The following is a 14,731-nucleotide window of genomic DNA, read 5'->3' on the forward strand; positions in this document are numbered from 1 at the left end:
TGACAGTCTCTAGATCCATCCATGTCTCAACAAATGACCCAATTTCGTTCCTTTTTATGGCTGAGTAATATTCCACTGTATATATGTACCACATCTTCTTTATCCATTCATCTGTCGATGGGCATTTACGTTGCTTCCATGACCTGGCTACTGTAAATAGTGCTGCAATGAATATTGGGGTGCATGTGTCTTTTCTTTGTTTTGTTTTCTTTTTTGTTTTTTGCGGTACGTGGGCCTCTCACCGCTGTGGCCTCTCCCGCCACGGGGCACAGGCTCAGGATGCGCAGGCTCAGCGGCCATGGCCCACAGGCCCAGCTGCTCTGCGGCATGTAGGATCCTCCCGGACCAGGGCACGAACCCGTGTCCCCTGCATCAGCAGGCGGACCCCCAACCACTGCGCCACCAGGGAAGCCCGCATATGTCTTTTTTAATTATGGTTTTCTCTCGGTATATGCCCAGTAGTGGGATTGCTGGATCATATGGTAATTCTATTTTTAGTTTTTTAAGGAACCTCCATACTGTTCTCCATAGTGGCTGTATCAGTTTACATTCCCACCAACAGTGCAAGAGGGTTCCCTTTTCTCCACACCCTCTCCAGCCTTTGTTGTTTGTAGATTTTCTGATGATGCCCATTCTAACTGGTGTGAGGTGATAACCTCATTGTAGTTTTGATTTGCATTTCTCTAATTAGTGATGTTGAGCAGCTTTTCATGTGTTTCTTGGCCATCTGTATGTCTTCTTTGGAGAACTGACTACTTAGGTCTTCTGCCCATTTTTGGATTGGGTTGTTTTTTTAATATCGAGCTGCATGAGCTGTTTGTATATTTTGGAGATTAATCCTTTGTTGCTTTGTTTGCAAATATTTTCTCCCATTCTGAGGGTTGTCTTTTCATCTTGTTTATGGTTTCCTTTGCTGTGCAAAAGCTTTGAAGTTTCATTAGGTCCCATTTGTTTATTTTTGTTTTTATTTCCATTACTCTAGGAGGTGGATCACAAAAGATCTTGCTGTGATTTATGTTAAAGAGTGTTCTTCCTATATTTTCCTCTAAGAGTTTTATAGTGTCCGGTCTTACATTTAGGTCTCTAATCCATTTTGAGTTTATTTTTGTGTAGGTGTTAGGGAGTGTTCCAATTTCATTCTTTTACATGTAGCTGTCCAGTTTTCCCAGCACCATTTATTGAAGAGACTGTCTTTTCTCCATTGTATATCCTTGCCTCCTTTGTAGTAGATTCGTTGACCATAGGTGTGTGGGTTTATCTCTGGGCTTTCTATCTTGTTCCGTTGATCTCTGTTTCTGTTTTTGTGCCAGTACCATATCGTCTTGATTACTGTAGCTTTGTAGCATAGTCTGATTCCTCCAGCTCCGTTTTTTTCCCTCAAGACTGCTTTCACTATTTTGGGTCTTTTGTGTCTCCATACAAATTTTAAGATTTTTTGTTCTAGTTCCCTAAAAAATGCTATTGGTAATTTGATAGGGATTGCATTCAATCTGTAGATTGCTTTGGGTAGTGAAGTCATTTTCACAATATTGATTCTTCCAATCCAAGAACATGGTATATCTCTCCATCTGTGGGTATCATCTTTAATTTCTTTCATCAGTGTCTTATAGTTTTCTGCATACAGGTCTTTTGTCTTGCTAGGTAGGTTTATTCCTAGGTATTTTATTCTTTTTGTTCCAGTGGTAAATGGGAGTGTTTCCTTAATTTCTCTTTCAGATTTTTCATCATTAGTGTAAAGGATGCAAGAGATTTCTGTGCATTAATTTTGTATCCTGCAACTTTACCAAAGTCATTGATTAGCTCTAGTAGTTTTCTGGTGGGATCTTTAGGATTCTCTATGTATAGTATCATGTCATCTGCAAACAGTGACAGTTTCACTTCTTCTTTTCCAATTTGTATTCCTTTTATTTCTTTTTCTTCTCTGATTGCCGTGGCTACGACTTCGAAAACTATGTTGAATAATAGTGGTGAGAGTGGGGCCTCCCTGGTGGCGCAGTGGTTGAGAGTCTGCCTGCTGATGCAGGGGATACAGATTCGTGCCCTGGTCCGGGAGGATCCCATATGCCGCGGAGCGGCTGGGCCCGTGAGCCATGGCCGCTGAGCCTGCGCATCCGGAGCCTGTGCTCCGCAACAGGAGAGGCCCCAACAGTGAGAGGCCCGCGTACCGCAAAAAAAAAAAAAAAAATAGTGGCGAGAGTGGACATCCTTGTCATGTTCCTGATCTTACAGGAAATACTTTCAGTTTTTCACCATTGAGAATGATGTTTGCTGTGGGTTTGTCGTATATGGCCTTTACTGTGTTGAGGTAGGTTCCCTCTATGCCCACTTTCTGAGGAGTTTTTATCATAAATGGGTGTTGAATTTTGTCAAAAACTTTTTCTGCATCTATTGAGACGATCATATGGTTTTTATTCTTCAATTTGTTAATATGGTGTATCACGTTGATTGATTTGCATATATTGAAGAATCCTTGCATCCCTGGGATAAATCCGACTTGATCATGGTGTATGATCCTTTTAATGTGTTGTTGGATTCTGTTTGCTAGTATTTTGTTGAGGATTTTTGCATCTATATTCATCAGTGATATTGGTCTGTAATTTTCTTTTTTTGTAGTATCTTTGTCTGGTTTTGGTATCAGGGTTATGGTGGCCTCATAGAATGAATTAGGGAATGCTCCTTCCTCTGCAATTTGTTGGAAGAGTTTGAGAAGGATAGGTGTTAGCTCTTCTCTAAATGTTTGATAGAATTCACCTGTGAAGCCATCTGGTCCTGGACTTGTGTTTGTTGGAAGATTTTTAATCACAGTTTCAATTTCATTACTTGTGATTGTTCTGTTCCTATTTTCTATTTCTTCCTGGTTCAGTCTTGGAAAGTTATACCTTTCTAAGAATTTGTTCATTTCTTCCAGGTTGTCCCTTTTATTGGCATAGAGTTGCTTGTAGTAGTCTGTTAGTCTCTTAGGATGCTTTGTATTTCTGTGGTGTCTGTTATAACTTCTCCTTTTTCATTTCTAATTTTATTGATTTGAGTCCTCTCCCTCTTTTTCTTGATGAGTCTGGCTAATGGTTTATCAGTTTTGTTTATCTCCTCAAAGAACCAGCTTTTAGTTTTATTGAAATTTGCTATTGTTTTCTTCATTTCTATTTCATTTATTTCTGCTCTGATCTTTATGATTTTTTTCCTTCTGCTAACTTTGGGTTTTGTTTGTTCTTCTTTCTCTAGTTCCTTTAGGTGTAACGTTAGATTGTTTATTTGAGGATTTTCTTTTTCTTTTTTTTTTTTTTGCTGTAATGGGCCTCTCACTGTTGTGGCCTCTCCCGTTGCGGAGCGCAGGCTCCGGACGCGCAGGCTCAGCGGCCATAGCTCACGGGGCCAGCCGCTCCACGGCATGTGGGATTCTCCCAGACCGGGGCACGAACCCATGTCCCCTGCATTGGCAGGCGGACTCCCAACCACTGCGCCACCAGGGAAGCCCCGATTTTCTTGTTTTTTGAGGTAGGCTTGTATAGCTATAAAGCTGCTTCCCTCTTAGAACTGCTTTTGCTGCATCCCATAGGTTTTGGATCATCGTGTTTTCATTGTCATTTGTCTCTAGGTATTTTTTGATTTCCTCTTTGATTTCTTCAGTGATCTCTTGGTTATTTAGTAACGTATTGTTTAGCCTCCATGTGTATGTGTTTTTTACGTTTTTTTCCCCTGTAATTGATTTCTAATCTCATAGCGTTGTGGTCAGAAAAGATGCTTGATATGATTTTAGTTTTCTTAAATCTACTGAGGCTTGATTTGTGACCCAAGATGTGATCTATCCTGGAGAATGTTCCGTGCGCACTTGAGAAGAAAGTGTAACCTGCGGTTTTTGGATGGAATGTCCTATAAATATCAATTAAATATATCTGGTCTATTGTGTCATTTAAAGCTTCTGTTTCCTTATTTTTTTTCATTTTCGATGATCTGTCCATTGGTGTGATATGTTAAAGTCCCCCACAATTATTGTGTTACTGTCGATTTCCTCTTTTATAGCTGTTAGCAGTTGCCTTATGTATTGAGGTGCTCCTATGTTGAGTGCATGTATATTTATAATTGTTATATCTTCTTCTTGGATTGATCCCTTGATTGTTATGTAGTGTCCTTCCTTGTCTCTTGTAACATTCTTTATTTTAAAATCTATTTTATCTGATATGAGTATTGCTACTCCAGCTTTCTTTTGATTTCCATTTGCATGGAATATCTTTTTCCATCCCCTCACTTTCAGTCTGTACGTGTCCCTAGGTCTGAAGTGGGTCTCTTGTAGACAGCATATAGATGGGTCTTGTTTTTCTATCCATTCAGCAAGCCTGTGTCTTTTGGTTGGAGCATTTAGTCCATTCACGTTTAAGGTAATTATCGATATGTATGTTCCTATGACCATTTTCTTAATTGTTTTGGGTTTGTTTTTGTAGGTCCTTTTGTTCTCTTGTGTTTCCCACTTAGAGAAGTTCCTTTAGCATTTGTTGTAGAGCTGGATTGGTGGTGCTGAATTCTCTTAGCTTTTGCTTCTCTGTATAGCTTTTGATTTCTCCATCTAATCTGAATGAGGTCCTTACTGGGTAGAGTAAACTTGGTTGTAGGTTCTTCCCTTTCATCACTTTAAGTATATCATGCCACTCCCCTGTGGCTTGTAGTTTCTGCTGACATCAGCTTTAACCTTATAGGAGTTCCCTTCTGTGGTATTTGTCATTTTTCCCTTGCTGCTTTCAATAGTTTTTCTTTGTCTTTAATTATTGCCAATTTGATTATTATGTATCTCAGTGTGTTTCTCCTTGGGTTTATCCTGTATGGGACTCTCTGTGGTTCCTGGACTTGGGTGGCTATTTCCTTACCCATGTTAAGGAAGTTTTCGACTGTAATCTCTTCAAATATTTTTTTGGGTCCTTTCTCTCTCTCTTCTCCTTCTGGGACCCCTATAATGCGAATGTTGTTGCGTTTAATGTAGTCCCAGAGGTCTCAGGCTGTCTTCATTTCTTTTCATTCTTTTTTCTTTATTCTGTTCCACAGCAGTGAATTCCACCATTCTGTCTTCCAGGTCACTCATCTGTTCTTCTGCCTCAGTTATTCTGCTATTGATTCCTTGTAGTGTAGTTTTCATTTCACTTATTGTATTGTTCGTCTCTGTTTGTTTGTTCTTTAATTCTTCTAGGTCTTTGTTAAACATTTCTTGCATCTTCTCGATCTTTGCCTCCATTCTTTTTCCGAGGTCCTGGATCATCTTCACTATCATTATTCTGAATTCTTTTTCTGGAAGGTTGCCTATCTCCACTTCATTTAGTTGTTCATCTGGGGTTTTATCTTGTTCCTTCGTCTGGTACATAACCCTCTGCCTTTTCATCTTGTCTATCTTTCTGTGAATGTGGTTTTTGTTCCACAGGCTGTAGGACTGTAGTTCTTCTTGCTCCTACTGTCTGCCCTCTGGTGGATGAGGCTATCTAAGAGGCTTGTTTAAGTTTCCTGATGGGAGGGAGTGGTGGTGGGTAGAGCTGACTGTTGCTATGGTGGGCAGAGCTCAGTAAAACTTTAATCTGCTTGACTGCTGATGGGTGGGGTTGGGGTCCCTCCCTGTTGGTTGTTTGGCCTGAGGCAACCCAACACTGGATCCTACGTGGGCTCTTTGGTGGTGCTAATGACAGATTCTGGGAGTGCTCGTGCCAAGCAGCACTTCCCAGAACTTCTGCTGCCAGTGTCCTTGTCCCCACGGTGAGCCACAGCCATCCCCCACCTCTGCAGGAGACCCTCCAACACTAGCAGGTAGGTCTGGTTCAGTCTCCCCTGGGGTCACTGCTCCTTCCCCTGGGTCCTGATGCACACACTACTTTGTGTGTGCCCTCCAAGAGTGGAGTCTCTGTTTCCCCCAGTCCTGTTGAAGTCCTGCAATCAAATCCCACTAGGCTTCAAAGTCTGATTCTCTAGGAATTCCTCCTCCTGTTGCTCTCACCCAGGTCGGGAAGTCTGACATGGGGCTCAGAACTTTCACTCCAGTGGGTGGACTTCTGTGGTATAAGTGTTCTCCAGTCTGTGAGTCACCCACCCACCAGTTATGGGACTTGATTTTACTGTGATTGCACCCCCCCTACCGTCTCATTGTGGCTTCTCCTTTGTCTTTGGATGTGGCGTATCTTTTTTGGTGAGCTCCAGTGTCTTCCTGTCGATTGTCCAGCAGCTAGTTGTGATTCTGGTGTTCTCGCAAGAGGCAGTGAGAGCACGTCCTTCTACTCTGCCGTCTTGTTTCCTAGTCTGTGAATTAAATCTTAAAGCTAGTAAGTAACAACATGAGAATTTCAACCCAGTCACTCTGGTTCCATTCTGTACCTTTAACTATTTTAACAACATGAGAATTTCAACCCAGTCACTCTGGTTCCATTCTATACCTTTAACTATTTTGATGCAGTGCTTCAATAGAATAAAAATTTAATTTCATCCTGTTAACAGATATTGGACATCGTACTAGCTTTAGAGTGTGCAACAGTGAACAAGATGGGCATATTTCTTGCCCTCCAGAATTTGTTAGAAGCAGGGTTTGTGCTCATGGACTCCTCAGTATGATGGATACACCAGAACCTCAGAGTGGGATGGTATTGGTGAGGTCACGTATACTAACCCTCCCCCATGCATGAATCCCTTGTTTGGTGATGGAGAACTCAGCCTCTCATAAGGCAGCCAACTCCATTTCAAGGCACCTGTAGTTATTGAAGTGTTCTTTCCTTTAATAAAAATGGAGAGATAGACAGTACTGTTAATATTCATGGAGGTTAGCTTGCAAAGAACTTAACTGTAAGTGTCACTGCCTCAGCATATTTTCTTTGCAGAGAAGACTGTAAACTTTTCCTTAGTAAGAATTTCCTTCTCCATTTAATGTATATGGCAGCAACTGTGGTACAGTACAGCAAAATACTGTTACATCAAAAGTTTCCCAGCTCGTAGAAGCTCAAGGATTTCTCTATGAGAAATGCTGACCATTTCCATGTGATTTAGTGGTTTTTTGAGCCATTCCAGTTTCAGATGGCAAAACCAGATTGTATTTTTCATTGGTAAACAATTTCATATCTACACTAGGTGGCAGTAGATAAATGAGATTACTGTGTTTGCAAGCACTCCTTCTGGACAGCTAGCCCAAGCTTAAAAGGAAAGTGAGTCAGCCTCAGGTTTCTTATCTTTGCCTCAACTCTGGACTCAGAGCTGATAGGAAGAAGGTTGTGTGTTCTGCTCTGTGGAATGGCCAGAAAGAAACATAGGTGTTGGCGGGCCAAGCAGATAGTCCTGCATGGTTCTAATTCCTTCTTTACTGCAGTGTGGGGATTATTGGGAGTGTACACCTCTACTTCTGACACAAGTGGCTGGATAGATGTAAATGCTTATTAATATTTCCAAAACTACAGCTGTACCCATCAAACTTGATAAGTGCTGTTAAAGTCATTCCACTCCTCTTACCCCAGTCCCTGACTGTTGCAGTGTTGTCCTCACTGTTACCCCTACTTTATTCTTGATACTCTACATGTTCCTGTCAGATTGATCTTTCTAAAGCACATTTTAGCCTCCAGTTTTTCTGTGCCTTCCCAAATTCCCTCACCCCTCACAATTTGACCCTTGCCGCCCTCTCTTGTCGCTGCCCTCTGCAGCAGTATCGTGTCAGCATTCTGCCTCTGTGCTCAGGGAGGCTTGTAACCTCATCTCTGTCTCTCTCTTTTTGCTTTTGTTTTATAAACCTTTTCTAGAGGAGCCATCGTAAGCTCTGTTTCCTCCACGGGAAGCCTTTCTCACTAAGTGCTCAGTCAACAGTTTCTCCTTTGAGGTTCGCCAGTATGCTTTTTGCTGGTAGCATTTATTTGATACCAAGTTTGCTATCTCTGTTGCCCTGTGTTTACTTCTTTGTATTCATAATGTTTAGTAAATAAATGGTGATCATGTGGTTTCTTTCCCTTTTTGTTTTTCTGAATTCTGAAATAATCTTCCTCAGAAGTAGTCACCACTCTAATTATTCCCTTGCTTTTCTTTTAAATTTTACTATTTATGATTGAATCAGTAATTAGATATTTTTTCATTTTGGATAGTTTTAAACTTTATATAAATGGAATCATACTGCATATATTTTACTATAGCCTCCTTCTTTATTTAGCATTAAAATCCTGAGATTCATGTGCATGGATTCTGAATTCATACATTCGTATGTTGTTGCATATAGTTGTATTTCATTCATTTTCACAGCTGTATAGGATTTCAGTGAATTTACTACAGTATTAATTCCCATGATTATACATTTATTCTACTGTTGATAAACAGGTGGGGATTTCTGATTGTGGTTTGTTTTTCTAATTAATTTACTGTTTATTGACATATAGTTGATTTACAGTGTTGTGTTAGTTTCTGCAAGACTGTGGTTTCTTTTTGTTTTTGCCATTACAGTGTTGCTCTAAACAATGTCAGCATCATTGAGCTTTCTAGCTTTGCATTCTTGTAGGTGTTAAGCAGTATTTTGCTTTAATCGTCCCTTTTCTAATTACTACTACTGTTTCTGAAAATCTCTTCATATTCTAGATAACTGTTATGTTTTCTATAATTTTTTCCTTAGGATTGCTCTTCTTTTCACATTGATTTGTAGGTTTTTCTTATATATTTTAGATATTTGTCCTTTTTCAGTTTCAGATATAATATCTCCTCCTATTCCGTTATCTGATTGTTAACTTTGTGGTAAACATTGTTAAACAGAAATCCTTAATCTTGGGGTAAACAGGTGGATCCATTTTTTTTTAAGTTATTTAGTTTTTGCCTTACGGTTTTACTTTTGCAGCTTTTAAGATGTTCTTCTCTACACTGGGTCAGAAAGATATTCTTTTTTTTTTTTTTTTTTGCGGTATGTGGGCCTCTCACTGTTGTGGCCTCTCCCGTTGCGGAGCACAGGCTCCGGACGTACAGGCTCAGCGGCCATGGCTCACGGGCCCAGCCGCTCCGTGGCATGTGGGATCTTCCCAGACCAGGGCACGAACCCGTTTCCCCTGCATCGGCAGGCGGACTCTCAACCACTGCGCCACCAGGGAAGACCCAGAAAGATATTCTTACACATTTACTTCTACTAACTTTATAGTTTTTGTTTGTTTGTTTGTTTTTTGCGGTACGCGGGTCTCTCACTGTTGTGGCCTCTCCCGTTGCGGAGCACAGGCTCCGGACGCGCAGCCTCAGCGGCCATGGCTCATGGGCCCAGCCGCTCCGCGGCATGTGGGATCTTCCCGGACCAGGGCACGAACCCGTGTCCCCTGCATCGGCAGGCGGACTCTCAACCACTGCGCCACCAGTGAAGCCCAACTTTATAGTTTTAACCTACCATTTAGGTTTATAATTTATCTGCTGTCCATCTCTGTATGTAGTATTTAGTGAGCCCGTTTTCTCAGGTCCAAGTCATCCTTCCTGTATTGATTTGTGGCACCATTTTTCCTTCGTATTTGTTTTCCATATATACAGGGCTTTGCTTCTGAACCCTTTATGGTATTGCTTCCTATTTTTTAAAGACTTCTTTAATGTCTTTACATGAGTTCTATTTTATTTTTTTCTGTAAAGGTCATATGCATTTTTGGGTTTTCTTCCTGATGTATTTTAAAATTTCTATGGTACGGTAAATTATGATTTTTAAAAATTTACATTTTCTGTGCGCTGAAGTACAGACAGGTAATTGATTTTGTATATCAATTTTGGATCTAGTAAACTCTCTTAGTTTTAATGATTCAGCGGTAGATTCTTTTGGGATTTCTTTATAGATAATTATATATGAATGACAATGTTTATTTCTTCTGTTCCAATTCTTACATCTTAATGCTTTTATTTCCTTTTCTTGTCTTACTGAACTGGCTAGGATTTTTTTCTGCATTTTTTGAGGTGGGTCATTTTATTTTATTTTTAACATCCCTTTATAGGTGAATCCCATTGATTTTCTAATGTAAAAGCAACTTTTTATTCCTGGGATAAATTCAACTTGCTCACAGTGATCTTTTCTTATATATTGTTAGATTTGATAGGCTAATATTTTATTTAAAATTTTTGTATCCATGCTAATATATGGATATTTTCATTTTAGACTATATTAGGAAGTACCCTCTAGATTATTAGAAATGGCATCCACTTTCCTATGGTATAAAAATCTAATATTAGCTTTTTTTAATGTATATATACAGATTAATCCAAAGCTTGATGTAATCGATTTGCAGACCTCTACTCCCCCTGTTGTGGACATCCTTTCTTTTGATTCTACCACAGTAAGTTTTCTTTGGCATTTAAATGGTATTTAATTGTTTGGCACAATCCATTTTCCTTAAAAAGTGTGTGGGAGAGAAGATAAAAAATGGGCTAAATAGCCTAACATCTTAGCATAGAAAAAACCTTGTACAAAAGTCATATTTACAATGTGTCTAAATAGCCACAAGGGGGAGCAGTACCGATTTCTAGAAAAGCTTCAATTTGAGGACCTTGAGCTCAGTAGAATCCATATCGTCTCATCTCCTGTTAAGGTGCCACCCATGTGACATTTCACTTGCTGTCACAGAACAGATTTCCTTCTTTGGTAATTGCCTTTCAGAGGTGCTAAACTTACGTCTAGTCTCCTTAGAAGGTGTAAGAAAAGCAATCATTTCCCTTTGTTCGTCTCTCTTGATGGATAATCCAGAAATTAAGAAGTATTTCTAACACTTGCAATTTTGTTTTAAAAAATTTCATACATACAATTTATTTACTAAGTGTATCCAAAGACTTCAAAAATTGAGAGTTTTAGCATTTCAATTTGAGTCTGCTTAATCTTTGCAAAGCAGATTATTTCTGCCATCAATTCTGCTAGTCAGGGCAAAACTAGTTATAAGAATGAATGGAGGGACTTCCCTGGTGGTGCAATGGTTAAGAATTCGCCTGCCAAAGCAAGGGACACGGGTTCGAGCCCTAGTCCGGGAAGATCCCACATGCCATGGAGCAACTAAGCCTGTGCACCACAACTACTGAGCCTGCACTCTAGAGCCTGCGAGCCACAACTACTGAGCCTGCGTGTCACAACTACTGAAGCCTGTGCACCACAACTACTGAGCCTGCACTCTAGAGCCTGTGAGCCACAACTACTGAGCCTGCATGTCACAACTACTGAAGCCTGCATGCCTAGAGCCCGTGTTCCGCAACAAGAGAAGCCACCACAACGAGAAGCCCACGCACTGCAATGAAGAGCAGCCCCCGCTCACCACAACTAGAGAAAGCCCTCATGCAGCAACGAAGACCCAACACAGCCAAATTAATTAATTTATTAATTAAAAAAAAAAAAAACGAATGGGAGGAATGGCATGATCTTTGACAACAGTACTGTGATAATGTCAGTATAGTTAAATATTTTGGGTAACTTATTAATACATGGCCAGAAAAGAAAACAAACAAGAAGAACACTTGACATTACAGCATTACAAACTCTCCAGTAGATCTCAAGAATTGTATTTATTGTAGAGGAATTCTGCAGAGAACTAGTCTATCTTGAGTCTATGCTGTGTCAGAAAGTAGTCTGCTTATTACAGGGTCTTTTCAGTGTTAATTCCATGCAGAGAAGACTCCTAGATCACTCATGAGAAGTTCCAGAGACAGGAAATCAGCTGGAGGGTCAACCCAAGGGCTGACTGTCAAAGAGAGGTCCAAGAACTGTTGGTGACAACTAGGACCTTAAGTGGATCTGTGGTCTGGTCTCTTACAATGTTCATGTTTATAAAGTAACACTACAAACATTGCTGCATTAATAACTTACTTATGACTTTAAAAATTAACTAGACTTCGAATTCTTGCCACAGTGCTTAGCTTATAGTAGGTGCTCAATACTTATGTTCAATGAATTACTCAAAAGTCTCACTGTTGAAATTTACAAATGCTGGTGAGTTGGGTTTTTGCCCCACTAGTGAGAGGAGCAAAAGATAGGTGGTTTTTGAGATGTGCTGCCTTCTTATGAGGTAGTTGGTAGACTAAAATTGGGTGTTTCTGGCCTAAAAGATACCAGAAATCATCAAAAATCTTTGATCGGAGCTTTGAGACTCACTCTCCCTGCCAGTACCCTTCGAAATGTGCAAAACCTCATGACCTGAGGAATCCATGTGTTCTCAACAGTGTGCTATGGAGGTGGGCATAAGTGCCACCTAGCAAGCAATAGCAGGGTGTCTGTCCCTGGATGGTAATGCAGAAGTGCCAAAGTCAAGTGTCTATGTTATAGAACCCTAACTCAGGAATACAGGGTACGTGGGACTTCAAAAGGACAATTCTTTTTTTTTTTTAATTGAAGTATAGTTGATTTACAATGTTGTGTTAATGTCTGCTGTACAGCAAAGTAATTCAGTTATACATATATACAATTCTTTTTCATATTCTTTTCCACTATGATTTATCTCAGGATATTGAATATAGTTCCCTGTGCTATATAGTAGGACCTTGTTGTGTATCCATTCTATATGTAATAGTTTGCATCTGCTAACCCCAAACTCTCAGTCCATTCCCCCCCGCCTTGGCAACCACAAGTCTGTTCTCTACAGGGAAGACAATTTTTATAATAAACATGTGACACGTTTGCAGTTGTGTTACAAAGCAGAATAATAAGACTGAAGAGTACAGTTATTACCCACATAAGGGATACTATTAGGCTGAATTATATGATATTGCCATTTTGTAGGCAAAAATGATCTAATACATATCAGTGATTTCCCATGGCTCAGCCCCACACATAAGCATTATAAGGAAGACTCCACTGTTACTTTGAGTTGTGTGCTTGATGCTACATAAAAATAAAACAAACAAGAAAACAAAAACTTGTTTGCTATAAATTGGTTTGGAATTAGGCTAATGATGTCCCACTTAGATAGATGTTTTTGCAATCTGGAAGATAGCTGCTTGCCTCCTGGCAAGACATAAGGACTCCTGATTGTATTTACTTTACTGACACCTTTTCTGAAGACAGATATTCATGAAGCATTTAGATTTTTATAAAGAGTATCTTTAAAGAGCTTTCCTTTAAATTTTCAATGTATGTGTCTTTCTTTTAGCTCATTGATAGATAAGTGGTTAGAAAACTAGAGCGCAATCACTGTAATTGTCTGCCTTTCCATTAACCTAGTGGTAATTCTTAATCTGTCATCTCCTCTGTATTGGCTGCTTTTCTTTTGCTTCTGCACAACAAATCAAACATAAATGTAAAGGAGATTTGTTTCTATTCTGGCATGAAGCACTATTGTGGTGTGAACTTTGCATGTAATTATAATGAAAAAACACAGAGAAGTATTGGAAGCAAAAAAAAAAAAAAGGCAGTATTTACAGGTGGTTTTGGGTTTTGTTATTGTGGTTACTGTTTATTTGGGGGATTTGTTGGTTTGGTTTTTGCAGACTGGAAGAAAGTTTCTTTAGAAATTCATTTCCATCAAGATGAGATGTAAAAAGGTTACTCTTTAAACCTTAATTTGTGAAATTTCTTAGTAGGATAAAAGCAGGTTTTTATGGTGTAAGAAATAGTTGGCTTCTGTTCCTGTTTTGACTTGATTTAATATTACATTCAGGATGATTTCTAGATCTAAGTGTATTGATATCTATGCTCGGATGCCTTCTTACAACAGAGAAGAAATTATGGCATACAGTGTAACAGTTGGTATCTTTGTGGCTTGCACTTGTGTCTCTAATGCCAGGCAGGAAATTTGATACAATATTTCAGGATCAAAATAAGCTGTTCCCAATCTGCATTTTTAAAGCTTTGTTGTAAAAAAAAAAAAAAAAAGTTTCTGTAAAGGGATATACTGGCTGTCGCATAGACATAGTTTAAAAATGTTGATCTCAAATTTCTGAATCTTATTCCAATTACGTTGTCTCTTGTTATTTGCTGATCTAAAGATTATTTAGTTCAAGATTCCATTGAGTCTTTTAATGTTTTCATTTACTCTATTAGAAATAGGCCAAAGTTTTGTCATCAAAATTGTACAAGGCATTTAGCAGTAGCACATGTGGTGTGGCTACATCCTCAGCTCCTCTCCCCCCAAAGGCGAATAAGACAGTAATTTCTCTTCTGTGTCCTAATATAAAGTGGTGTTTGTTTTTTTAAAATACTAACTAAACAGAATTTGTTTAAAATACTCTAGGATTATTAAAATTGTTATTTTTAGGTAAACTATATTCCTAGGTTTTGATGTATTTTATTACTATTTGTCCAACAAATGAACACAATGAAACTGATGATCTTGCTAGTATTACTCTGATTGACTCAAAACACTGGACTCAGAGAACTCAGAGTGTCCTTGCCTTCACTCTGGCAACTGTGTAGAGTATGAATGTAATATTTATGCCTTTCTTTAGAATTAGGGAGAGTTTTCAGGTTAAATTAATTATGTACAATAAACTGAGAATCTGCAGTTATATCATAGAAGAAAATCAAGGCCTACAGTCTTTTCTTGCTCCATCAGTCAAATATTTAAAGCCACACTGCATGGAGGCATCATATGATATACTGAAGACAGGATGTCAAGCTGGCTGCCTCACCTCAAGAAACTTACAGCCGAGCCAGAGAGAAATAACAGTGTAAGAAGTAAGTGGCAGTTTCAATATACTAGATGCCAAGGGTATATGATTGTCAAAGGAAAGGTTGTTAACAGAAGGATTCAGAAAAGGTCATGAATGGGCTAGAGGAAACTAGAAGACTTCTCTAGAAGGAAACATTTGACCAGTTCTT

At 39.2% G+C, this 14,731-nt stretch overlaps 1 protein-coding gene across 3 annotated transcripts in view; it reads left to right on the forward strand.

The window, feature by feature from the left end:
• POC1B (POC1 centriolar protein B) overlaps positions 1-14,731 on the forward strand; it is a 109,178-nt gene that overhangs the window by 59,314 nt on the left and 35,133 nt on the right. For 2 of the 3 annotated variants that reach the window (XM_081248398.1, XM_081248396.1), the window contains one exon: positions 10,194-10,274. The exons of the other annotated variant lie outside the window; for it this stretch is intronic. In XM_081248398.1, coding sequence (XP_081104524.1) covers positions 10,194-10,274 — 81 coding nt within the window. The remainder of the gene's footprint in view (positions 1-10,193; positions 10,275-14,731) is intronic. 3 annotated transcript variants of the gene reach the window in all.

Source organism: Mesoplodon bidens (genome assembly GCF_964165515.1).
Source record: "Mesoplodon bidens genome assembly, chromosome: 11".
Taxonomy (NCBI): domain Eukaryota; kingdom Metazoa; phylum Chordata; class Mammalia; order Artiodactyla; family Ziphiidae; genus Mesoplodon; species Mesoplodon bidens.